General features: G+C 38.9%; 1 protein-coding gene across 2 annotated transcripts in view; it reads left to right on the top strand.

The window, feature by feature from the left end:
• The window catches only part of CNTN5 (contactin 5), a 1,681,138-nt gene that overhangs the window by 1,029,718 nt on the left and 624,354 nt on the right, over positions 1 to 27,066 (top strand). For both annotated transcript variants that reach the window (XM_070803337.1, XM_070803338.1), the window contains exons 5-6: positions 19,996 to 20,119; positions 20,242 to 20,417. In XM_070803337.1, the coding sequence (XP_070659438.1) occupies positions 19,996 to 20,119; positions 20,242 to 20,417 (300 nt within the window). The remainder of the gene's footprint in view (positions 1 to 19,995; positions 20,120 to 20,241; positions 20,418 to 27,066) is intronic.

Raw genomic sequence — 27,066 nt, 5'->3', positions numbered from 1 at the left:
AATAATAACAGAATTTGTTGACCATTTAGAAAATCACACCACCTAACACCAATAACACTGGTAACATGTGATTAAATTACACTTAGATCAGTTTACATTTGTAGCTGCTACATTCAAGGGGTTTTATCAATGAAAGCAAGCTTTACTTCTTTATGTCTTCTATTATAATTGTTCTTGAGAATTTACATATTGAATTTAATATTATTTTATAATGTTACTTATTTTATATTTTCCCTTTCATTAGACTAAAAAATATATAGGTAGGTTAGAATACCCTTTATTTTATCAATAATAAGAGGAAAATTATAAAACACTAGCCTGGAAGACTGTAGTCCATGGGGTCGCTTAGGGTCAGACACAACTGAGCAACTTCACTTTGACTTTTCACTTTCATGCATTGGAGAAGGAAATGGCAACCCACTCCAATGTTCTTGCCTGGAGACTCCCAGGGACAGGGGAGCCTGGTGGGCTGCCGTCTATGGGGTCACACCGAGTCGGACACGACTGAAGTCACTTAGCAGTAGCAGCAGCAGCAGCCTAAAGATGGATGCGCAGCACTTTTTCCATAAATTCTATACTGCTTTTTGGACATGATGAGACCTGAAAGGATGGAGTGTTACTACAATCTAGGAATAATAAAAGAGAAAAGGAGAAAGAGGAATGATTTATAAGTGTAATGCAAACATTTGGAATTTATGCTAGTCTACATAATTGCTTCCAAACCTAGCCCCTGGCTTCCAGTCAAAAGTAAGGCCATCTTGCCCCCCAAATTTGGATGATATAATCCTAAGAAAAAGCTATCTAGAGCAACTCAGGAGTTACTTTTCTCACATGTAAACCTTAACATTGTAGTTAACTGTCATGATGACCTATTACTTCCATGGATGCAAACCTCTTCGGAGGAATATATACCTCCCTCAAAAACTGTCACCTACCTAGGTGGGCTGATCCTTAACCTGCCCTGTGATTGCCCTACAGAGGACAAGATCAACAATTCATAGCACAAAATCAGTTCAAATGCCGAGACTAATAATGCTACACATACACCAAAAGGTATGAAAGGATATATTATTCACATCATGAAGCTTTCTGGCAAGAGCAGGATAGGTTGGTCTGAAAATGGCTTGAGAATGGAATGGGAGGGAATGAGTGGCACTAATTTTGTCGTGGCTGGGGTGTGGGACTGGGGTGAGAGTTCCGATGTAGTTTGCATGTTATGAATTCTCTTACTTGAGTCAAGGGAGGGATGAGTGTCATCTTTCCCTGAGGTGAGGCAAAAGGAAGAAAGTGACTGGTGTGGCTTGTAAGTCATCATCAGTCAAATTCAAAAATGGAGTCAGATTTGACTACGTGACTGTACAATGAAAGTCAACCATGTGAAAATACGAAATAAAAACCATAACATACATATAATATAAATGTCTAAATAATGACCCTGGACCAGCTAGAAAGGTTATCAAAATAGGATTTATAAATAGAGACATGGGGTTAAAACCCATTTTCAGAATTTGGTCATGTTAAGAAGGACTGGGGCTCAAGGATTAGGTAGAAAGCCAGTTATAAAAACTGGAGCACTAAAACTGGCTCAGCTAGATACAAGGCTGAATGATTGAATATCTCCTTTCATAGGCCGTTGGCCTGGGAATATACTTAACTAAATAGTAGTTCAAAGGCCTGAACTAGGAAAGGAGAATATAAGTAAGGTTCTATAATCTAGTGATATATGCTTCAGTGACCACTGCTTCGTAATCAAACTGTGAAGCTTTAAAGTTATTTTGCTTTTAAATATAATATCAATCAAGACAAGGTAATTCTGGATGCTATAACAAATAACTTGACACAATATATGTTTCTTTTCTAGTCACATCCTGTTCCACTTGATTGTTCAATACGTGGAGAGTTTGGGAACCATGTTACATCTGTGATATCTATTGGGACCGCACTGGTGCCTGCTGCTTTTTTGTTCTTTTTATTCAGTTGCTCAGTCATGTCTGACTCTTTGTGACCCCATCGACTGCAGCACTCCAAGCTTCCCTGTCTTTCACCAACTCCTGGAGCTTGCTCAAACTCATGTCTATCAATTCGGTGATGTCATCCAACCATCTCATCCTCTGGCATCCCCTTCTCCTCCTTCCATCAATCTTTTGCAGCATTAAGGTGTTTTCCAATGAGTTGGCTCCTTTACCTTTAGCTAATTGACAGGTGAAAAATGGATGGATTCCACATATATTATTTCAGTCCAGAAACAAGTCACATTGGAGTCCCAGTACTATCATAAGAAAGGTTAAATAAAGTATTCCAATATTCTTAGGAAGAATAAATGGGATTAATGAGCATCTAGCCAATTCCTGTCACACATGAATAGGCAAAATCTATCAAACATAATTATGTGTTAATGGTGACATAAAAGTTCACTGTAGATGATCATTTTGACATTGAGTATAAGTAGACACTTAAAATATTGTTCTTCATTTATTAATTCATTATTATTAAAATGGTTCAGTTTATTGATTATATTAAAACAAATTTGGTTTTTAATGAATTAAAATTTAAAGTTAAAAATATTTTGTTTAAATTTTTATTTTACATAACATTCTATCAGGGGAGCAGAAGATATTCTTAGTAGAGTCTTCATATTTTAATCTTAATGGTAATTTCTGTAAATTAAGTGTTATTGATGTGCTAATCAATTCAATTATAGTAAAATCTTAAGTAAACTGTATTTTAGAACAGAATTGAATCAAAAGATGTCATCATCTAGGACACAAACATGTTTCTTATTTCAAGACACACTTCACTTTTGAGAATCCTAACAATTGGCCCAGATGGTAAAAGAATATGCCTGCAATGCAGGAGACCCAGATTTGATCCCTGGGTCACAAAGATCCCCTGAAAAGGGAGTGGCTACCCACACCAGTATTCTTGCCCAGAGTATTCTATGAACAGAAGGGCCTGGGAGGCTACATTCCATGGTGTCTCATAGAGTCAGACATGACTGAGTGACTAACACACAACAACAAAACAGTAATTGGTTAAGTCTTCATACATTACTAAAAGTGATGAAGTTATATGATTGGATAAATTCCAAGGGATTATTAGAATGGAAAGATTATCCCTCTAATTCTAAAACTTTCAGTTCATTCACTCGGTCATGTCCGACTCTGCGACCCCATGAATCGCAGCACGTCAGGCCTCCCTGTCCATCACTAACTCCTGGAGTTCACTCAAACTCATGTCCATCGAGGCTCAATAATACTTAAATCAAGAATTTTCATTCTCTGAAGTATGATTACTTGCAAATGGTATTTTTATTCTTTATTTTTCTGGGAAGTTTATAGCTTTCACAGCTATGGCTTGTCTTAAACACATTTTTCTATCAGTAATATGGAGAGATGAAAATAGCTTGTTGCTGCTGCCAAGTCGCTTCAGTCGTGTCCGACTCTGTGAGACCCCATGGACTGCAGCCTACCAGGCTTCTCTGTCCATGGGATTCTCCAGGCAAGAACACTGGAGTGGGTTGCCATCTATTATTATGTAAAAATTATCTCAAATTTTAGCAAATTGAAACAATAATCATTCATTTTCTCACAGAGACTGTGGGTCTGGAATCTAGCTATAGTTCAGGTGGGTAGTTCTGGCTTAAGCTCTCTCATAAGATTAGATGTCAGTCAAGCTGTTGATTGCAGCTGCATTCACCTTTGAAGGATTGACCGATGAAGTTCCACTTCAAACCACACTCATGTAGTTGTTAATAGAACTCAGTTTCTTTTTGTTTGTTGACCAGGCCAGAGATTTCAGTTTGTCATATGTGGACTCCTCCATAACCTGAACAAAATCTCTTTTCAACTTTTTCAACAACTGTCTTCCTCCAAGGAAGCAACTGACATTGTATGAACAGTTTAAAGAACACATAAGTAGAGTCAAAGTACATATGACAAGATAACAGAAACTTATAAGAAGCAATTCTTAGAGTGCAGGAAACAAATGAAAAGGACAAATAAAACCATTAAAGAATTGAAAGCATCATTATTGGTAATATAGAAGCAACTGAAAAGATAGGAGCATAGCAAACAAATTTGAAAAGTCAAAGAAATAGGAAAATGATAAAAATACAAACTTGTTACAGGGGGTTTCTGCAGTGGTCCAGTGGTTAAGAATTTGCCTTCCAGTGCAGGGGGCATGAGATTGATTCCTGGTTAGGGAGTTGAGATCCCACATGCCTCGTGGCAAAAATACCAAAACATAAAAAAAACAATGGCAGCAATATTGCAACAAATTCGATAAAGTCTTTAAAAATGACCTACATCAAAAATTTTACTTTATAAAAAAACTTCTTACAGAGATGATGAAGCAGACATTTTAAAAAAAAGCCAATGTATTCCTAAATGGTATGAAGAGGATGAAACAAATGAAGAAATGTTCCAGAAAAATGAAGTCTTAGGAGGGAAGAAAAGATGGTGGAGTAAGAATACATGTAGCTCAACTTCTCCAACAGATACACATAAAGGAATAGATCTATATGTGGAACAATCTTCACTGAAAATGAACTGGAAACTGGCAAGACTCCTGTACAAGTAAGAATTTAAGAAGATACACATGCAATTGAGTAGGAAGGGAAGAAAAGCAATTGAGTCAAAACCTGTGCCCACAGGAAAGGAACTCAGAGAACAAAGAAGATTTTAGGAGTAGATACCTGCCCTGGGGAGTGAGTGACTGAAGCCACAGACAGGGTGTCCCATTGTTGGAGTTCCACACAGAGTAGACAAGCCTCCTTGGCTGGATGGAATATGTTTGGATCAGATAGAAGGTCTGGAAAAGCTTGCAGTACGCTTATGAGGGGTCTGCTCCTGCTGCTGCCGCTGCTGCTGCTGCTGCTAAGACACTTCAGTCATGTCCGACTCTGTCCGACCCCATAGACAGCAGCCCACCAGGCTCCCCCGTCCCTGGGATTCTCCAGGCAAGAACACTGGAGTGGGTTGCCATTGCCTTCTCCAATGCATGAAAGTGAAAAGTGAAAGCAAAGTCGCTCAGTCGTGTCCGACTCCTAGCAATCCCATGGACTGCAGCCTACCAGGCTCCTCTGTCCATGGGATTTTCCAGGCAAAGGTACTGGAGTGGGGTGCCATTGCCTTCTCCGTTATGAGGGGTATATACATGCTAAATAGCCACAAGGCAGAGGGCAGAGAGAGATCTGCTGTTGTGGCTGCAGGTTTCCCACAGCCAGCCACTGTATGGTACATGCCACAGTCCAAGTCAAGTAAATGCTCTGACCTCACTCTCTCCATGGCACAGCACAGCTCTGGATCTGGAGCAGGCCAGCCTGGAGGAAGGGCACCACGAGGGGATGCAGAAGCTACCTAGTCCTGGGGCACAGCCCAGGGAGGGTGGTCCAAACCTAGAAGGCATTCCTCAAGCCATGTCCCCAAAGCTTCCTAGATCCTGACAGTGACTGCTCCACCAAAGCTAATCCCCCATCATGTGCTTAGAGTCCATGTGGGTCCTGCCACTCCTGTGAAATGACTCCACAACAGTGAGACGGTAATGAAGGCAGCAGAGGAGGGGACAGTGATCAGCTGTGAGAAACAAATGGAGCTCACACCCAAGGCTGCCCCTGATCAGAGCCGCAACCACCTACACAGGCAGCACTTGATGCTCTGCTTGCACTTGAGTCTCACTTGCTTCAGCTTCCCCCTTCTTCTGGGGCAAAGAACCTGGTTTGGGGAGAGAAAAAATATACACTTAAAGAGAATAGAGCCACTTTGAACCCAGTCCTCAGGGCTTTTGTTCCAGCAACTTGGGGTCATATCCTATGCTTGACACTGAGGTATGAGGAAATCCTACCTCATACTCAGTGCCAGCTTTAGCTCCTCCATATCCAGTCCCATTCCTACCAAGGTGATACCTACCAGCACACCCTGAGGAAAGATGTGACTGGCATCTACTTCACATCAGCACTCTTACCAAAGGCATTAGATACACCCAGTTTGCATAGGGAGGTTCTCACATAAAAACATATCACTGTAAGATTGTGATAGGCAATTGTTTCATTTAAATTCATGGAGCCAGAGAATATTAAGTAAAATAAAAAGTCAGAGGAACTATTCTTAATGGAAAGAAAAAGAGAATACTCCTGAAAAACAAATAAACAGAAATAAGTTATCAATAAGATTGATAAGATAAATAAAGATAAATAAGAATTCAAAATATTGTTACTAAAAATGTTAACTGAATTAGAAAATGGCAACCTACTCCAGTACTCTTGCCTAGAAAATTCCATGGATGGAGGAGCCTGGTGGGCTACAGTCCATGGGGTCACAAAGAGTCGGACATGCCTGAGCGACTTCATGACCATGATTGAACATTTTAATAAGGAACTAGAAAATATAAAAAAGACCCAATCAAAAATAAATAATTCAATAGACAAATCACAAAAAATACTAGAAGGGATGAGTTGCAGACTAAGGGACAGAGAAGAATAAGTCATCTGGAAGATAAAATAATAAAATCATCCAAATAGAACATAAAAAATAAAAATAAATTTTATAAAGTAATAGCAACTGAAGAGATTTCTGATCCAAGTAAACAACATAAGAAATGAAAGAGGGGTGATAATAACAACTGATATCACAGAGCTACAAAAGAAAAAAAAGTCACAAGAATATTGTGAATAGTTATATGTCAACCAACTGGACAACTTAGAGGAAATGAACAAATTTTTAGAAAGATACAAACCACCAAGATAGAATCAAGAAAAAACAGACTTCTTGAATAGACTGATCACTAGTACTGAAAATAAATTTGTGAATGTAATTTAAAAAAAAGACAGCAAACAAACCTACAGGATTGGATGGTTTTACATGGGAACTCTACTAAACATATACAGAACTAAACCTATCTTTCTCAATCTGTTTCCAAGATGGAAGAAAATGGAACACTCCAAATTTCATCCTATGAGGCTGCATCTATCATGATACCAAGACCAGACAATAATTAAAAAAAAAAGAAAAATATAAGCCAATATCTTTGATGAACATACATATAAAAATGCCCAACAAAATATCAGCAAACTGAATCCAAAAATATACAAAAGGATCATAAGTTATGGATTAAGTCATATGTATTCCAGGGACACAAGGATGACTCAACATTTGCAAATCAAACATGATACAACACATTAACAAAATGAAGGATTAAAATTAAATAATTAGCTCAATAGAAGCAGAAAAAAATTAAAAGTCTACAATCTCCATTCATGATTAAAACTGACATAAAACTGGGTATACTGGGAATATATATCAACATAATAAAGGTCATTTATGACAAACCTACAGCTAACATTATATTTCATGGTTAAACATTGAAAGTTTTTGTCTAAATCAAGGATGCTCACTGTTGCCACTTCTATGTAACATAGTATTGGAAGCCCTAGCCACAGCAATGAGATAAGGAAAAGAAGTAAAATGCATCCAAATATGGGGCAGGGAGAGGTAAAACAGTCATTATTTACAGATGATATAGTATTTCATACAGAAAGCCCTACAGTCTCCACCAAAAAAACCTACAACTAATAAATGAATTTAGTAAAGTTGCAGGATACAAGATTAAAATACATAAATCTTGCTTTTCTGTATGTTAATAATGAACTATCAGAAATAAAAAGTAAAAATTAATCCTGTTTAGAATCACATCAATAAATGAATACATAAAACATCTGGGAATAAATGTAACCAAGGAGGTGAAAAATCTATTTTATGACAATTAGAAAACATCAATAAAAGAAGTTGAATGTTATACAAATGAATGGAAATATATCTCTACCTCTTTGATTAGAATAATTAATATTGTTAAAATAGCCATGCAGTTGAAAACATCTCCATATACAATGATAGTCCTAATAAGATACCAATGACATTTTTCATAGAGCTAGAAAAAATCTTAAAATTTACATGGAACTACAAAAGATTCTTATTTGACAAAACAATCTTGAGAAAAAAGCAAAAAGCTGGAAGTTTCATGACCCCATACTTCAGACTATATTACAATGCAAGAGTAGTCAAAAAAGCATGGTGCTGGCACATAAAACAGACACATAGATCAATGGAACAAAACAGAGAGCCCAGAAATAAACCCATGCACCTATAACCTATAATCTATGAAGAAAGAGGCAAGAATACGCAATGCAGGAAAGATATTCTCTTAAATAAAAGGTGTTTGGAAAGTGACAGCTACATGTGAAACAATGAGACTAGAGCATTTCCTCACACCATATACAAAAAATAAACTCAAAATAGATTGAAGACCTAAATGCAGGACCTGAAACCTTAAAACTTCCAGAAGATAACATAGGCAGAACACTTGTTGACATAAGTCTTAGTAATATATTTTGGATCTGTCTCCTAAGGCAAAACAAATAAAAGCAAAAAGAAACAAGTAAGACCTAATTTAAGAAACAAATGGGGCCTAATTTAACCTAAAAGATTTTGCACAATAAAGGAAATCTTTTGACAAAACAAAAAGACAACCTACTGAATAGGAGAAAATATATGCAAATAGCATAACCAGTAAGGGATTCATATCCAACATATGTAAGCAGTTCATACAAATCAGTATAAAAAAAAAGCCAATGTAATTAAAAAGTGGGAAGAAGACCTATATAGGCCTCTCCTTCAGTGTTGGCCCGCCCTCATGCCTTGAGGGTGTACTATCCTTTGTTTCCCAAATAAAATTCTGAGTTGCAACTAAGGTGTAACACTGGTTTGCCTTTTCAACTCTTCCTTGTGGTGAGACTGGACTGAGGATACTACACCCTCTCCCGACATATCTGGTGCCATGACCCAGATGTAGCCTGACTGTAGCCACCTCAGCTGGGCCCAGTGAGCCGGAAGCCCATCAGAGCTGAAGCCCAATATGGTGAAAGTTCACTCAGTGAAAGCTGAGCGCAACAGAAACCCAGCGCAGCAGAAGTGAAGGGATTGACTGCGGTGGAACCTGGCACAGCAAAAACTAAGGTGGCAGAAAGCTCATGTAGCACAGTCTCAGATTCCAGAAGACCTCTGGTTAAGGTAGGAGGTCCTCGCCTCTGGCTGGAAGGCACATATGGCTAACAAAATCTTAATTCCTTTACAATCTCTCCTTTGTGTCTGCTCATACCCGCTGTGAACAGGCAAGTGGCTGTGGATGTAATTGAGGGATTCTGTCAGGAGCTACTCCCTGGCATGTCCTGAAGGTTCCACCATCCATTGTACCCAGAAGCCATTGCCCAGTGGATGAGGGTTCTTTTGTCCTTAGTCCCCCTTGTGCCGAAGATCAGGGGAATGAAAGCTGTGTGGGCACGTGACAAGCGTTTAGCCACTTTCCTGGAAGGTTATTCCTCAGGAATAATAAGGGGATAATAATAGTAAGGGGATTCCTCAGCACATTTTTCTCACTGCCTTCTCCTCTTGTCCTCCAGCTCTTCCCTTCATCTATGCCACTCTCTGCAAAGTATTGGGAGGGTTATTAGCTTTTCTATTTCCAGAAGTTGTGCTCTTTGCATGAGCCTTGTTTGGGCCCACAGTGTTGCCTCTGCAACTTTCTGGTGGGACAATCAGAAAATGGCTGGCCTTTGGGAGGGAAAAACTGTTTAGTACCCTCAAGAGATTCAGGTCTTCATCTCCCATGTTTCCTAAGACATGTGCAACAACAGCACTTCTTAGTGCACCTGCTAGGGTGGGCAGCAGACACACAATGCCTGCTAAAAGTCCTCCTGTTGGTGGAATCCCTTTGAGGGCAATTGGACTTCCAGGGACAATGTTTGCCACTTTGGGAGTTAGCCTGCGGGCCATTTGGGCCCAAACTCTTACTACTCTTCTCCTAAAGCTGTGAGTATACCTCCGGATCAAATCTCCATTCCACTGTATTGAACATCTACCCACTCCTTTATCATTTATTCTGTTATTACCTAGAGTGGTTCAACCTGCCTCAAGCCACCCAGGGACCCAATTCCCAGGAGGCTGCCCCGTCTCGACTTGCCTGAAGATTCAATCTCCAGGAGGTTGACCTGCCTCCAAATCCCTGGGTATCTACGGCCTGACCCAGGGATGCCCAGCTCTCAGATTGCAACAGTACTGGCTAGGATAAGCTTCAGAAGACTCACCCTAAGGAAGTCCACCCATGGAAACAGAAGGAAGCCTATTAGTTATGGTGCTGTGGTGCTGTGCCTGGGTCTCAGCAATAACTCAGGAACCCAATGAGAATCTCACTGCCTTTATGGAAAGGCTAAAAGAGGCCCTACTAAAGTTTTCCAATCTAGATTTAGACTCTTACAATGGACAGGTGATTTTAAAGGACAAATTCCTGTCCCAATTTGCATCATACATAAGGATGAAGTTACAACAGCTATAGCATCAGGACTCTGCTTCCTCTTTAGATGAAATGGTCCAGGCAGGCACCAATACCTTTGATACCAGATAACAGGAGAGAAAGGCCAAGCCCCAGGAAAGGGGGAGAAGGAAAGAGTCAAGGCATGCCCAGATGCTGGCCACCCTCTAGGGGAGCCCTGTGGCAAACTTCAAGGACAAGGCATGAGACAAATGGCTAATCTGTAGATAGGTGGGACATTGGGCCAGAAAGTGTCCATACCATGGCAAGCCTCCTAAAACAGCTTGCTACATATGCCATCAACTGGGATATTGGGTGGCACTCTGCCCTCGGGACCCAAGAGTCTCAAGGCCAAGTGCCAAGCCTTCCTTCACAATGGTTTAACAGGACTGAAGTGGCCCACTCCAGCCAGTCCACTTGTAACAATTAACCATCATGGGGCTGGAGCCAAACGTGCAACTGGATGTGGCAGGTAGGTCCAAAAATTTCTTGGTTGACACTGGGGCTACCTACTCTCTCCTGACCTCCTACTCTGGAGTCATCTCCCCCCAACATGTACAATTTTGGGTGCTACAGGAAGACAATTACAAAAAGATTCACCCAATCACTTCTTTGTTGCTGGGATGTACAGATATTTTCCCATCAGTTTCTGATGATCCCTGAGTGTCCAAATCCTTTATTGAGAAGAGATATACTCACCAATCCCACTGATGTGGGGACCTCAAAAGGAGGCAGCTGCTGTTGCTAAGTCACTTCAGTCATGTCCGACTCTGTCCGACCCCATAGACAGCAGCCCACCAGGCTCCCCCGTCCCTGGGATTCTCCAGACAAGAACACTGGAGTGGGTTGCCATTTTCTTCTCCAATGCATGAAAGTGAAAAGTGAAAGGAAAGTCGCTCAATCAAGTCCAACTCCTAGCAACCCAATGGACTGCAGCCAACCAGGCTTCTCCGTCCATGGGATTTTCCAGGCAAGAGTACTGGAGTGGGGTGTCATTACCTTCTCCACAAAAGGAGGCAGAGGCAACACTAAAACAAGCCTTAACCCAAGCACCCACCTTGAGGTTGCAGACCCAGAAAAAGCATTCCGAGTATACATCCATGAAAAAGAAGGAATAGCCTTGAGAGTGTTAACGCAAAAGTTGGGACCTGAGCCCCAGTCAGTAACTCACTTATTGAAGAGGCTCAACCCAACCTCCTGAGGCTGGCCTCCCTGCTTTTGAAAGCTTGTAGCCCTAATAGAAGATGCTTTAAAACTCTCTTGCTATTTTTATTTATTTATTTATTTTTTACCACCCACCAAGTGAAAATACTCCTAAGTGGGAGTGGAAATTTATGGATGTCCAATCAAATAATCCTCATGCATTACCAGATAATGCTGATGGAAAATCCAGGACTATTTCCTTTGTTGAGGTTCTTAACCCAGCTACCCTCATGCCTACCCCTGAGAACTCTCTCCCCTTTCACTCTTGCCTAGAAACTTTGGACCATTGGACAAAACCCCGAGAGGGATTGTCAGCAGACCCTCTGACCAATCCTGAGGAAATCGGGTACACCAATTGAAATAACTTTGTCTTAGAAAAAGGAGGCAGGATCTGAAGTAGTCTCCATTTTGAGACCACAGAGACTAAACCTTTAGCTCCAGGTACTTCAGTCCAATTGGCTGAGCTCATAGCTCTGACTCAAGCTTTAGAGCTGGGAAAAGGAAAAAGAGTGGCCATTTACACTGACTCCAAGTGTGGCTTTCAGGTGCTACATGCATATGCTGCTATTTGGAAATAAAGAGGCCACTTGACCACCCGAGGGTCCCCAATAAAGTATGGTGATCAAATCCTTAGGCTCTTGGAGGCAGTCCACCTGCCTGCTGAGGTTGCAGTCTCCCACTGTAGAGGAGACTGGAAAATGGAGTACAGAAGTGGCTCAAGGGAACCAGGCAGTGGCAGCTAAGAGAACAGCATTACAAAACAGTGACCTAATAGGGGTTTCCACCTTAGTGCTGCAGACTAATTTGCCAGGAACTCCTTCATATACTGAAGGGCAGAGTCTTAAAGCTAAGAGTGAGGGCTTTCAACAAGATCATGTGAGGTGTTTCCAAAAAGAGGGGCTCCTCTTTCTGCTGAGGAACCTCCAATGAGAGTTGGTTAACTCCTCATAGGCCACCACTCATCTAGGGGACAAGGCCCTCCAAACATTACTAGAAAGGTCCTTCAGACGAGCAGGCATCTGAACGACTACAAGTCAAGTGGTCTCCCTGTGTCTCAATTGCCAATTAAATAACCCCCAAAGAACTCAAAGACAACAGCTAGCCCAGCCGATTCAATGGCATGGGACCTACCCAGGAAAGGACTGGAAGATGGGCTTTACCCAGATGCCAGTTTCTCAAGGATATCAGTACATAATAGTCATGATAGATACCTTTACAGGATGGATTGAAGGCTTTCCCACTGAGACTGAGAAGCCTGAGGAGGTGGTGAAAAAGCAGCTCCATGAAATCATTCCAAGATTTGGCCTGCCTAGGTCACTACAAAAAGACAATAGAACATCAGTTACTTTTAAAACCACTCAAGGGCTCTCTAAGGCATTGTGAAGTGAAGTTGCTCAGTCGTGTGTGACTCTGCAATTCCATGGACGGTAGCTTAGCAGGCTCCTCTGTCCATGGAATTTTCCACTGGAGTGGCTTGCTGTTTCCTTCTCCAGGGGATCTTCCCAACCTGGGATTCAAACACAGGGATCCCACACGGCAGGCAGACGCTCTACCCTCAAACCCCCGGGGAAGCCCCTCTAAGACATTGGGCATTACCTATTACCTCCATTGTGCCTGGAGGTCTCAGTCTTCAGGAAAAGTAGAGAGAGCCAACCAATTCTTAAAATAAGTGATAAAAAAGATAATTCAGGAGACCTTTCTCAGATTAAAGGAGGCTTTACCAATAGCTCCCCTCTGCACCCATGTTGCCCCTAAGGAACAGATTGATCTTAGCCCTTCTGAGACACTATATGGGAGACCTTTTTTTTTTATGTCAATGACCTCTTCCTGGATCCAGAGACTCAGACCCTCTGGTCTTATGCCATGGTCTTACACCATGGTTATTGGGCAATTCCAAGAAAAAATATGTTTATGAGATGTCAACCAGGACCCAAAAGATTCTGAAGGGCCACCACTATATGCCCCAGGGATTCAAGTCTTAATTAAGGTTTGGAAAGATGGGTCCACAAAGGCTGAACTCCACTTCACATGGAAGAAAACAGAAGAGGACACTCAATACACCTGTGACCTCCTGGGAGCTCTCCAATACCTATTCAGAACCATCAATAAGCACCGTTCTAATGAATACCCCCAAAGTTAAGTTTTTGGGGATAAGCTTTCTTGGGATAACTCTTGAGTTAACTCTGGGCTATGGTCTTTCTCTCTTGGTTTGCCTTAGCCAAGGAAACTCACTCACCCTTAGACAGACAGGTCTATAAGGACTCTGAGGCTTGAGACTAGCAAGAGACCAAGGCCCCATGCCCTTCAATGTCTCAGCTCAGCAGGAAGTAGGCAGAGAGACCTCAATGCCCCTATTCCTATTGAATTGGGCCTCCCATCTCTTAAGGGGAGAATGTTAGGTAATTATAATAGAAAAAGGAGTCCAAACTGGTGGCAGCTAAAAGACAAAGAAAGGGGAAAAGCCCATGAAAAGGGGACAAAGGGAAAATCCTCTGACCTGGAGTGGGAACCTCAGGTGAAGAAAACACACCCCCTTCCTGACTGATGATGTGTGCTAGCCCTAATCCGCATAGGGCAGGCTCAGGGGGAGGAGACAAAAAGTGTAAAAGGAGGGAGTCAAGACAGGTTGAAGCCTCTCCTTCAGGGTCAGCCGGCCAAAATGCCTTGTGGGTGTACTATCCTTTGTTTACCAAGTGAAATTCTGGGCTATAAAAAGGAGACCCGAATAGACATTTTTTCCAAAGAAGACATTCAGATGGCTAACAGGCACATGAAAAAAAAAATCTCTAAATTGTTAATTATATTAGAGAAGTTCAAATCAAAGCCAAGGAACTACCATCTCACACCTGTCAGAATGACTATCATCAAAAAATCTACAAGCAACAAACGCTGGAGAGGATGTGGAGAAAAGCCCACCAGATTCCGCTGTCCACTCCTACATTGCAGGAGGATTCTTTACCACTGAGTCACCAGGGAAGCCCTCAGAATAGTTTGTCTGAGTTTACTTATAATTATACCTTGTTGGTATGGAACTTTAAAAGCTAATTCCTTCAGAAATAGAAGCATCTTTGATCACCCTTTTGCTAGGGACTGGGAAACTCACCATAGATACAGGCTTTTCCACCCTTTACGATGAACTTTATTTCTAAGAGAAAAACAAGAGAAAGAGGAACAGCAGAAAGAGAGAGGGAGAGAGAGGGCTCACTGAGTCACTAAAATGCTTTCAGAAGTGACAATGAACAGATGTTTCTAACAGAGTATGGGCTCTCATAATAGAATATGTGTTTTTCAGACTAGTCCTTTAACTTTTCAGTGTATAATTTAGCAAATCTTAGCGTTCTGCTTTTCTCCAGTCTGGAAAGCCTTTATTTCCCTTGTCTTGTTTTGACAGTTTTCAGAGTCTAAGATTTGGAATCAAAGAATATTAATTAAATCAACCATTCACAATGTGCTAATTTTGAAGAAGTCTTCTCTCAGAAGCTCAGTGTTTTCAACTTTTAATTACAAATAATTATGAAACTCAGCTCAGATAACTAAATAGAAATATACAAGAGTGCTTTGTGAATGCTATTTAAATATAATAATAATAGCTATTATAAATAATAGTAATAGTGGTAGTAACAATAGTGATAGTGATAATCAGGTTCTGTATTCCAACAACCCTGAATTTATGCCCCAAATTCATAATTTATTTGCTATACAAATTTGCTTAATTGATTTTAGCCTCAGTTTTGTCTTCTATAAAATGGGGAAATTAAATAGATAACTAATAAAAACATACTGTATAGCACACGAACTCTACTCAATACTCTTTAACGTCCTATATGGGAAAGAATCTAAAAAAGTGTGAATATATATAAAACTGATTAACTTTGCTCTAAACCTGAATTTAATGCATTGTTAATCATCTATACTTCAATAAAAGTTAATTAAAAATAAAGGATACTACTTTTACAAAGAAAAATGAAAAATTACTGCTCTATGAAAAAATAAAATGTGGAAATTAGTTCTAGTCACATTGTTATGAGTGTTACATGATATATTGCATATAAATTATTCAGTATAATGTCTGGCATATAGTAATTATGACACAAGTAAGTTTTAGTTATTACTCTTATTAATTATAATTTGTTGAGTACTTGTAGCCATAAAATTAAAAGATGCTTACTCCTTGGAAGGAAAGTTATGACCAACCTAGATAGCATATTGAAAAGCAGAGACATTACTTTGCCAACAAAGGTCCATCTAGTCAAGGCTATGGTTTTTCCTGTGGTCATGTATGGATGTGAGAGTTGGACTGTGAAGAAGGCTGAGCGCCGAAGAATTGATGCTTTTGAACTGTGGTGTTGGAGAAGACACTTGAGAGTCCCTTGGACTGCAAGGAGATCCAACCAGTCCATCCTAAAGGAAATCAGTCCTGAGTGTTCATTGGAAGAACTGATGCTGAAGCTGAAACTCCAATACTTTGGCCACCTCATGCGAAGAGTTGACTCATTGGAAAAGACCCTGATTCTGGGAGGGATTGGGGGCAGGAGGAGAAGGGGACAACAGAGGATAAGATGGCTGGATGGCATCACTGACTCGATGATATGAGTTTGGGTGAACTCCAGGAGTTGGTGATGGACAGGGAGGCCTGGCGTGCTGTGATTCATGGGGTCACAAAGAGTCGGACACGCCTGAGTGACTGAACTGAACTGAACTGTGACATACTAAGTATTTACAAATATTGATATATCTCCATAATAATATTGAAAGGAGACATTATTATCTACAATTAGTAAATGAAGCAGCAAAGTATAAAAGTAGTTGGCTCAAGATGGTTTTAAAATTTGAATTCAAGTGTCTGACTCTAAAGCTCAAGAATTTTAAAAAATGTATAAAAGTATAAAATATATTTATTAAAATTTATTCTTATATATCATAGATATTTATAATGTCAATTTACAAGATTATATTTTAATGTGTAAAGTCCAGAATAAAGTATTCCTTTTCATGATTTGATTATGTAGTTTAATAATAATTGAGATTTTGAGGTTTCATGTGCTTTTCCAAATTTTAAGAAGATCATTATGATACAATAACATGCAACATGATATTTTGACAATAATTTCCTCTAGTTATTTATTTATCAAATGTCTTGTTTGTTTTCCTTTTTTAAAGTAAAACAACAGTAGAATTTCATATAGAATAACACATTTTAGTTACTCTCATGTAATTTTTTTTTTAATACATTAGGGAAAAGAACCTCAGTTAGGTTTTCCAGGAGAACTCAAAGAAAATATTTGTTGGTATTGGCCATTGTAAGTATTCAATTTGTATCAGAAGGATGATTGGAATACCATGTTTATTTTTGTCCAAAAGTGAATGGCTGTAGAGTACTTTTCAAGAAAGCAAATTGATTTACTCTAAACTCATTATTCTAAATATGGAGGTGTACATCTTTTCAGTAATAATTTGCTAAGTCTTTATTTTTCGAGATTATTCATTCTTGAATTGTTTCCTGATATTTTCTTGTGGTTATCCACAGAGAATGTAAATACCCCACCTGTTTAACACAGACATTGGAAAAATGTTCTTCCTAAAATCTTTGCTCTTCATATTTTCCAAGACAGTGGCTTTAAACAAGGGTTATTTTGACCCCATGAGACATCTAATGAGGTCTGCAGACATTTTTTTATTCTTGCATTTTGGGGAGGTGTGCTGCTGGAATCTTGAGGGTAGAGGCCAGAAAATCCTCACAACAAAGAATATCCCCAAACGTCTTTTGTGCCAATGTTGAAAATATTAATCTAAGGTTATCATGTAATCAAATTTATGATTAGTAAAAAAAGAAAAAGCTTTACTTTTTCCTGATTTCACATTTCAGAATGCTTTTGAGACTAGGTATGCATATAACTATGCATATAAAATAAAAATGAAAATCTTCCAGAAGACTATGTGAAATTTCCAAACACAGAAGAATTTATGATTGAAGAGGAACAGGAAATGGAGACAATTCTAATGGCAGGGAGTGCTTTGTCAGCTGGAGTTACTGGAGAAGATAAAGCTGAGACACTGAATCCCACTCCAGTGACAACCAAATCTCTGACCATAGACTGTCTTGAATTGGCATTGCCTCCTGAACTGGCTTTTCAGCTCAATGAATTATTTGGCCCTGTTGGTATTGACTCAGGGTCCCTAACAGTTGAGGATTGTGTGATTCATATAGATCTGAATCTGGCTAAAGTGATTCATGAGAAATGGAAAGAATCTGTAATGGAGCAACAAAGACAAGAAGAGGTAGCTTATGTCAAGTTAACGCAAGATCCTTCCCTGGTTGGGCATGTTGGTCTTGATAATTCAGAACAAAAGTCATCTCAGAGAACAGGCGAAAAATTACTGAGGACTTTAGCAGCACCTGAAATGCTACCCTTACTGGATCATTGGAACACTCAAACTAAAAAAGTATCACTCAGAGAAATAATGTCAGAAGAAATTGCCTTACAGGAAAAGCATGATTTGAAAAGAGAGACGCTTATGTTTGAGAAAGATTGTGCCACTAAGCTAAAAGGAGAAGCAACTCTTTAAGATATTTGCAGCCATTAACCAAAATCTCCTGGTGGACATTTTCAAGGACCACAACTATTCATTAGAACACACAGTACAATTTCTAAATTGTGTTCTTCAAGGAGACCCTGTAAAAACAGTGGTAGCGCAAGAATTTGTGCACCAAAATGAGAATATCACTTCTCATACTGCACAGAAGTCTAAGGAGAAAAAGGCAAAGAAATGGAAAGAGACTGAAGATATACCAAGTGAACCATCTTTCCAGCACTTTGAGTACCCAGAGAATGATGACTACAAGGCAGAGGCTTTCCTGCACCAACAGAAGAGGATGGAATGCTACAGCAAGGCAAAAGAAACTTATCAGATGGGGAAGAAAAACGTTGCCACATTTTATGCCCAGCAGGGTAGTCTCCATGAGGAAAAGTTGAAAGAAGCTAATCACCTTGCCGCTGTGGAGATAGTTAAGAAAATCAATGCCTCCCTACTGCCGCAGAATGTTCTAGACCTCCATGGGCTGCACGTGGATGAGGCTATAGATTATTTGACGACAGTTTTACAGCAGAAAACCGAAGAATTTAAGCAGAATGGTGGTAAGCCCTATCTCTCTGTGATAACGGGGAGAGGAAACCACAGCCAGGGAGGAGTTGCTCGCATCAAACCAGCTGTCATTAAATACTTCACAAGCCATAACTTTAGATTCTCTGAAATTAAACCGGGGTGCTTGAAAGTCATACTAAAGTAAGATAAATATCCTTGACTAAAAAGTGTGAAGGTTTGTAACTTAAAATTAGTTTTATTTGCAGTGATTTAGTCAATTTTACGTAAATGTATGTTTTATTAGTAGTGATGTCCAGTTATAAACAGAAAAACATGATGTTTTTCAAAATTCAAGAGAAGTTTAATTTTTACTGAATCAAATGCCAAATATGTTATCTATTAAAGATATTAAAGATAATATTTACTGATTACAAGATGTCTAAGAAAATTATCAGCTGTAGTTTTAAAGATTGAAATGTTCTGATACTTTCTCAAACAGAAAATGTTACCTTTATAGTAATTGTTGTTTGATGTTTCGTAAAGTCTTAAAGGCTTCATATGAGAGGTATTTAAAGTGCTTTGAGATCTAGTAGAAGGCAATGGCAACCCACTCCAGTACTCTTGCCTGGAAAATCCCATAGATGGAGGAGCCTGGTGGGCTGCAGTCCATGGGGTCGCTAAGAGTCAGACATGACTGAGCGAATTCACTTTCACTTTTCACTTTCATGCATTGGAGAAGGAAATGGCAACGCACTCCAGTGTTCTTGCCTGGAGAATCCCAGGGACGGGGGAGCCTGGTGGGCTGCCATCTATGGGGTTGCACAGAGTCAGACACGACTGAAGTGACTTAGCAGCAGCAGCAGTGCTTGATTGAATAAGTGAAGAAAGGAATATGTGAAAAATGCATGAGAACCCACATTTTCATATCTATAGTACCCAAGTAGTAGCAAAGTATTAGTTCATGATTTTATCATATATTATTTTCAACATTCTAAGACTTCTACAATTTCAGTTTTTTAAAAACTAATATTTTTATTTACTATTTCCTTAGCTCTGCTTTTGGTGAATTTAAAGATATATTTTTAAATGTACAACACCTATGCTTGAGATGTGTGTCTTTACATTTCATGTATCATATTTTTTAAAAACCGTCTTGGTCAAGCAGAGAAAAACATCTATTTAGGTCTCTGAAATTTACTAAAACAATATAATTTTCCAGCTATACCTTTCTTTGGTAATAAGCCTGTTCAGCATGAGGAAAGAGCAAGAATTTTGAGTAGGGACATAATGGAGAAAAAAATGTTTTGCTATTTCAAGATATTTTAAAGTGTGTCTTTTTGGTCCTTACAGAAAGTGTGGATTATGGACCAGTGTTTATGCAAGAACCAGATGATATAATTTTCCCGACTGATTCTGATGAAAAGAAAGTAGCACTGAATTGTGAAGCTCGTGGCAACCCAATTCCCAATTACAGGTAGAAATTCACTATTAATCATTTTTCTTTTCTTAAAAATTCCTTTCAGTGAGATTCTGATACACCCAGGGAGTATTATGTCTTAAGTAATTTTTACATTTGTCTTCTGATTTTTCCCTAAGATGGCTTCGAAATGGAACAGAAATAGATTTGGAAAGTGATTATCGCTACAGTTTGATAGATGGGGCCTTTATTATAAGCAATCCAAGTGAAGCAAAGGATTCTGGTCATTATCAGTGTTTGGCAGCCAACACATTTGGAAGTATTCTTAGTAGAGAAGTCGTTCTTCAGTTTGCCTGTGAGTAAAATATTGCTCTTTCCACTTATACATGTATAGTGTGTGTGTGTATATATATAGCTTTGAAGTTTATTTAGGCAAGAGCTTATGATTTCAAATTTTAAAATAATAGTATAAATTAGTCATGCTTAGAACTATGCAAACAACGTGTTTCTTCCTGACATATTTTTAAATTCCCTGAAATATGTGCCCTCTTCACATAAACAGTAGTTTGGGAGGCTAAAAATTCAGTTCATAAAAGCAGATTAAGTTTTAGAATTCAAATATCTTTTGAAATCTAGTAAGAAATAGGTTTTTAATTAGTTCTATCTGCTTTTAAAATATTTACTTACTTGATATTATTCTTCTACTGCCTATTATAGTCACTATTGGCTATAGATTCTTCTGGACATAAGACAGCATATTCTAAAAATTCTCCTTCTAGTCAAAAAACCAAAGAAATAACTCTGAAGTGCCATTTCAGACTCTGACTATAACTTCCCTTCCAAGTGTCCCAATTTCTTATTTAATCAGAAAAAAGGTACCTCATGTATTCATTCATATATCTATACTATATATATTTTCTAAAATATATCATATATCTAATTTACTAAATGTATAGATTTCTTGAAACTCTTGAAATTATTTTACATATTATGAGTCTTACACAAACTTGAGGATAGATTACTGGGTGAAAAAAACTTTTGTACCATTTTTTAGTGAGTAATCCTAATTGAATTTAAATTCTTGAGGATTATAATCACTGAGAAATAGACAGGAGGGCCAGGGATCTTTGTGTTAATAATTCAAATGTAACTATAATGGCTATGTAATTCATCACAAAATGATTTTTAAGTTAGAACTGCACCCTGAAGAATGAAATAATTGATTTTTCTCTTTGTAATCTTCTTCACATATTATGTCTAATTAACCCAGAACCCAGACACCCTGTTAAAGGAATGTGAAGGAGAAAAGGGAAGGAAAAAGTGATAATGGATCCAGTTTGGAGAAAATTGAGCTAGGTACTAGAAAAATCAAAACATTATCTTTTAAAGTAGAATTGGCTAAAGAGTTCAGACTGTATACACCAAATATACCAATATAGTAGACTAACTATACTCCTTTTGTTTTTTTAAATATTACGCAGTGCATCACAGAAATCTAATATTTCTCAATATGTAGATTTAAAAGTATCCTTTTTGTTGTTCAGTCGCTCAGTCAGGTCCTACTCTTTGTGATCCCATGGACTGCAGCACACCAGGCCTCCCTGTCCATCACCAACACCCGGCGCTTGCTCAAGCCCATGTCCATTGAGTCAGTGATGCATCCAACCATCTCATTCTCTGTTGTCCCCTTCTTTTCCTGCCTTCAATCTTTCCCAGCATCAGGGTCTTTACAAATGAGTCAGCTCTTTGCATCAGGTGGCCAAAGTATTGGAGTTTCAGCTTCAGGATCAGTCTTTCCAATGAATATTCAGGACTGATTTTTTAGGATGGACTGGTTGGATCTCCTTGCAGTCCAAGGGACTCTCAAGAGTCTTCTCCAACACCACAGTTCAAAAGCATCAGTTCTTCTGCACTCAGCTTTATTTATGGTCCAACTCTCACATCCATATATGACTACTGGAAAAATCATAGCTTTGACTAGACAGACTTTTGTTGGCAAAGTAATGTCTCTGCTTTTTAATATGCTGTCTAGGCTTTCCAGAGCTTTACTTGCAAGGAGCAAGTGTCCTTTATTTCAAGGTTGCAGTCACATCTGCCATGATTCTGGAGTCCAAGAAAATAAAGTCTGTCACTGTTTCCATTGTTTCCCCAACTATTTGCCATGAAGCAAATAGGAAAAGGAGTATGTCAAGGCTGTATATTGTCACCCTGCTTATTTAACTTATATGCAGAGTACATAAGAAATGCTGGGCTGGAAGAAACACAAGCTGGAATCAAGATTGCCAGTAGAAATATCAATAACCTCAGATATGCAGATGACACTACCCTTATGGCAGAAAGTGAAGAGATTCTTGATGAAAGTGAAAGAGGAGAGTGAAAAAGTTGGCTTCAAGCTGAACATTCAGAAAACTAAGATCATGGCATCTAGTCCCATCACTTCATGGCAAATAGATTGGGAAACAGTGTTCAATAGTGCAGTCTTTTCAAGACAGGTGCAGCAAATCCAGGAAACATGTACTAATATCAGTGGCTTATAACTTTTTCTTTGGTTTATATTATATGACACAAGTATACCAATTCTCAGTCGCCTCTTTTTCTCCTAAATCAGCAGTGATGCAAAATATGCAATGTTTTCTACATTATTCAGAGCAGAAGTCTATTTGCTGGAAGATTCTAGGTGTCTATTTGACTGTACTTTTCTAAGATATTAAAAAAAAACCCAGCCACTTCTATCAAATACTCCACCCCATGTAGAGTGCATAAGTTAGCACCAGCATTTACAGTTTAAGACTACGCAAGGAAAGCTTTCTCTACCTTCTACCTGCCCACTTACCTATCTTACCTACTCAGCATCAAGCTGTCCTGAGCTTAATTTACAACAATACTTGCTTTATTTTTATTAATAACTTAAACATACGGGTAATATATGCAATCATTAGTAGTGTCTTGTTACTCTGCTCTCACTATCCCTGTCCCACCTGACTTGCTGTTGTGTTTTGGAGGCTATACATATGCATGCTGCTGCTGCTGTTGCTAAGTTGCTTCAGTTGTGTCCGACTCTGTGCGACCCCATAGATGGCAGCCCACCAGGCTCTCTGGTCCCTGAGATTCTCCAGGCAAGAACACTGGAGTGGGTTGCCATTTCATTCTCCAAAAGAACCCATAATATGCCTGGTTGAAGCAGTCAGTCACTTACATATTGCTTCAAAATTGCTCCCCATCTTGATTCTGTTATGTCTCTGTTGATAGTATAAAAATCAAGTCTTTTTAGGCTTTGTTCTATCTTTTGGCCAGGATATCTTTGGGGGAAAATGCAAATACAGGTAATAGAGAAGATAGAACAAAGATTCAATTTGCTGTCTAGTATACATTGGTGTCCAGAGCAGACAATGGCAACCCACTCTGGTACTCTGGCCTGGAAATTCCCATGGACAGAGGAGCTTGGTAGGCTGCAGTCCATGGGGTCGCTAAGAGTCGAATAAGACTGAGCGACTTCACTTTCACTTTTCACTTTCCTGCATTGGAAAAGGAAATGGCAACCCACTCCAGTGTTCTTTCCTGGAGAATCCCAGGGACGGGGGAGCCTGGTGGGCTGCCATCTATGGGGTTGCACAGAGTTGGACACGACTGAAGCGACTTAGCAGCAGCAGCATACATTGGTGTCTAGTATACATGGGTGTCTAGTATACCTGGGTGTATATACAGAGTACTAGTATACTAGCTTAAAAGTCAATAGTCAAAAACCTAAGATCATGGCATCCAGTCCCATCATTCATGGCAGATAGATGGGGAAACAATGGAAACAGTGAGAGACTTTATTTTGGGGGGGCTCCCAAATCACTGCACATGGTGAATGAGCCATGAAATAAAAGACACTTGCTCCTTGGAAGAAAAGCTATGACCAACCTCGACAGAGTATTAAAAAGCAGAGACATCATTTTGCTGACAAAGGTTCATCTAGTCAAAGCTATGGTTTTTCCAGTAGTCATGTATGGATGTGAGAAATGGACTATAAAAAAAGCTGAGCCCCGAAGAATTGATGCTTTTGAACAGAGGTGTTGGAGAAGACTCTTGAGAGTCCCTTGGACTGCAAGGAAATCCAACCAATCCATCCTAAAGGAAATCAGTCCTGAATATTCACTGGAAGGACTGATGCTGAAGCTGAAACTCCAGTACTTTGGCCACGTGAAGCAAAAAGCTGGCTCATTTGAAAAGACCCTGATGCTGGGAAAGATTGAAGGCAGGAGAAGGGAACAACAGAGGATGAGATGGTTGGATGGCATTACTAACTCAATGGACATGAGTTTGAGTAAGTTCCAGGTGTTGGTGATGGACAGAGAAGCCGGGCGTACTGCAGTCCATGGGATCACAAAGAGTCAGACACGACTGAGCGACTGAACTGAATTGATACCTGGGTGTGAACATGGGTGTGATGGGATTCTAATAGTCCAAATAGTTTTATGATTAAGGAGAGGAAATGAGGTAGGATGTCACAGAGAATAAAATGGGACTGCTTAAAGAAGAGAGCGGATACAAATGTAAAGCAAAATTAAAAATTTAGTGTCAAATTCCCTTTGCATCATGATTTTCTATGACCAGCCTCATAGATAGAGATGAGTTCACCTTCTGTTGTTGACAGAATGCTTAATGTCCTTTAGGGCTTAAGAACTTTAGTGACTAGAGGAACTCTGATTACTTTGTACACATTTTGGAGCTGATATTAATTCTTCATATCATCATCTACTATTTATTAAAAAATGAAATATGTATTATTATACAACTAATATTTCAAAACATATATTATGAAATTTAGATAATTATTAAAACCATTTAATTAAATTAAATATTTAAATCGAACACAAATCTGTTAGATGTTTTAAATGTCATTTAATACGACAAAATTACAAATTATCAAAATGATTACAAACATACAAACTCGGTTTACAAAGATTTAATTGTAGTTGGTATAAATTTAAGGTATAAAAGCCTTGATCTTTATACCTTAATTTAATTATGTACTACACAATTATTTTATCAACTATGGTTTTCTACTTGTGTAGTACAATTGTGATGTTCTAAAGTCACATAGAAAAGAGGATCATATTACCCAATCCAGGGTAGTTTCTGAGTTACCAACCAGTTGAATTTTGGTTGTTCCTTTCAAAGTGAGACTGTTGACTCTTGGACTCTTTTATAATTTAAACATTATTTTTGTTATATAAATAATAGTTTAAATACAGCTTTTGCATATGTTTTCACCTTTTGAAATATGATATATGTGACTAAAATAACAAACACCAAAAAAAAAAAAATTGTCATTTCATCATAGAAGACTGGAAGGCAAAAGTAGGAAGTCAAGATACTTGGAGTAACAGGAAACTTGGCCTTGGAGTACAAAATGAAGCAGGGCAAAGGCTAATGGAGTTTTGCCAATAAAATGCACTGGTCATAGCAAACATCCTCTACCAACAACACAAGACTCTACACATGGACATCACCAGGTTGTCATTACTGAAATCAGATTGATTATATTCTTTGCAGTTGAAGATGGATAAGCTCTATACATTCAGCAAAAAGAAGACCAGTAGCTGACTGTGGCTCAGATCATGAACTCCATATTGCAAAATTCAGACTTAAATTGAAGAAAATAGGAAAAACCACTAGACCATTCAAGTGTGACCTAAATCAAATCCCTTACAATTATACAGTGGAAGTGACAGATATATTCAATGGATTAAATCTGATGGACAGTGTGCCTGAAGAACTATGGATGGAGGTTCATGACATTGTACAGGAGGCAGTGATCAAAACCATCCCCAAGATAAAGAAATGAAAAGGCAAAATAGTTGTCTGAGGAGGACTTACAAATAGCTGAGAATAGAAGAGATGCAAAAGGCAAAGGAGAAAAGGAAAGATATACTCATTTGAATGCAGAGTTCTAAAGACTAGAAAGGAGAGATAAGAAAGCCTTCCTAAGTGAACAATGCAAGGAAATAGAGGGAAAACAATAGAATGGGAAAGACTAGAGATCTCTTCAAGAAAATTAGAGATACCAAAGGAACATTTCATGCAAAGATGGACACAATAAAGGACAGAAATGGTATGGACACAATAAAGGACAGAAATGGTATGGACCTAACAGAAGCAGAAAATATTAAGAAGAGGTGGCAGGGATACACAGAACTATACAGGAAACATCTTCATGACCCATATAACCATGATGATGTGGTCACTCACCTAGAGCTAGACATCCTGGAGTATGAAGTCAAGTGAGCCTTAGGAAGCATTACTATGAACAGCTAGTGGAGGTGATGGAATTCCAGCTTAACTATTTCAAATCCTAAATGATGATGCTGTGAAAGTGCTGCATGCAATATGCTAGCAATTTTGGAAAAATCAGGTGTGGCCACAGGACCGGGAAAGGTCAGTTTTCATTCCAATCCCAAAGAAAGGCAATGCCAAAGAATGTTCAAAGTACTGCGCAATTGTACTCATCTCACAATCTAGCAAAGTAATGCTCAAAATCCTGCAAACTTGATTTCAACAGTATGTGAACTGAGAACTTCCAGATGTTCAAGCTGGGTTTAGAAAAGGTAGAAGAACCAGAGATCAGATTGCCAACATCCGTTGGATCATCGGAAAAGCAAGAGAATTCCAGAAAAAAAAAAAAATCTACTTCTGCTTTATTAACTATGCCAAAGTCTTTGTGTGGATCATAATACATTGTGAAAAATTCTTAAAGACATGGGAATATCAGACCACCTTACTTGCCTCTTGAGAAATCTGTATGCAGGTCAAGAAACAGCAGTTAGAACTGGACATGGAACAGCAGAGTGGTAAAAATTGGGAAGGGAGTATGTCAAGGCTGTGTATTGTCACCCTGCTTTTTAAACTTCTATACAGAGTATATTGTATGAAATGCCGGGCTAGATGAAGCACAAGCTGGAGTCAAGATAACCAGGAGAAATATCAATAGCCTCAGATATCCAGAAGACACCACCCTT

This window comes from Bos indicus, chromosome 15 (assembly GCF_029378745.1).
Source record: "Bos indicus isolate NIAB-ARS_2022 breed Sahiwal x Tharparkar chromosome 15, NIAB-ARS_B.indTharparkar_mat_pri_1.0, whole genome shotgun sequence".
NCBI lineage: Eukaryota > Metazoa > Chordata > Mammalia > Artiodactyla > Bovidae > Bos > Bos indicus.
Note: the sequence above shows the minus strand (reverse complement) of the source record. Positions and strands in the feature narration are given on the sequence as shown.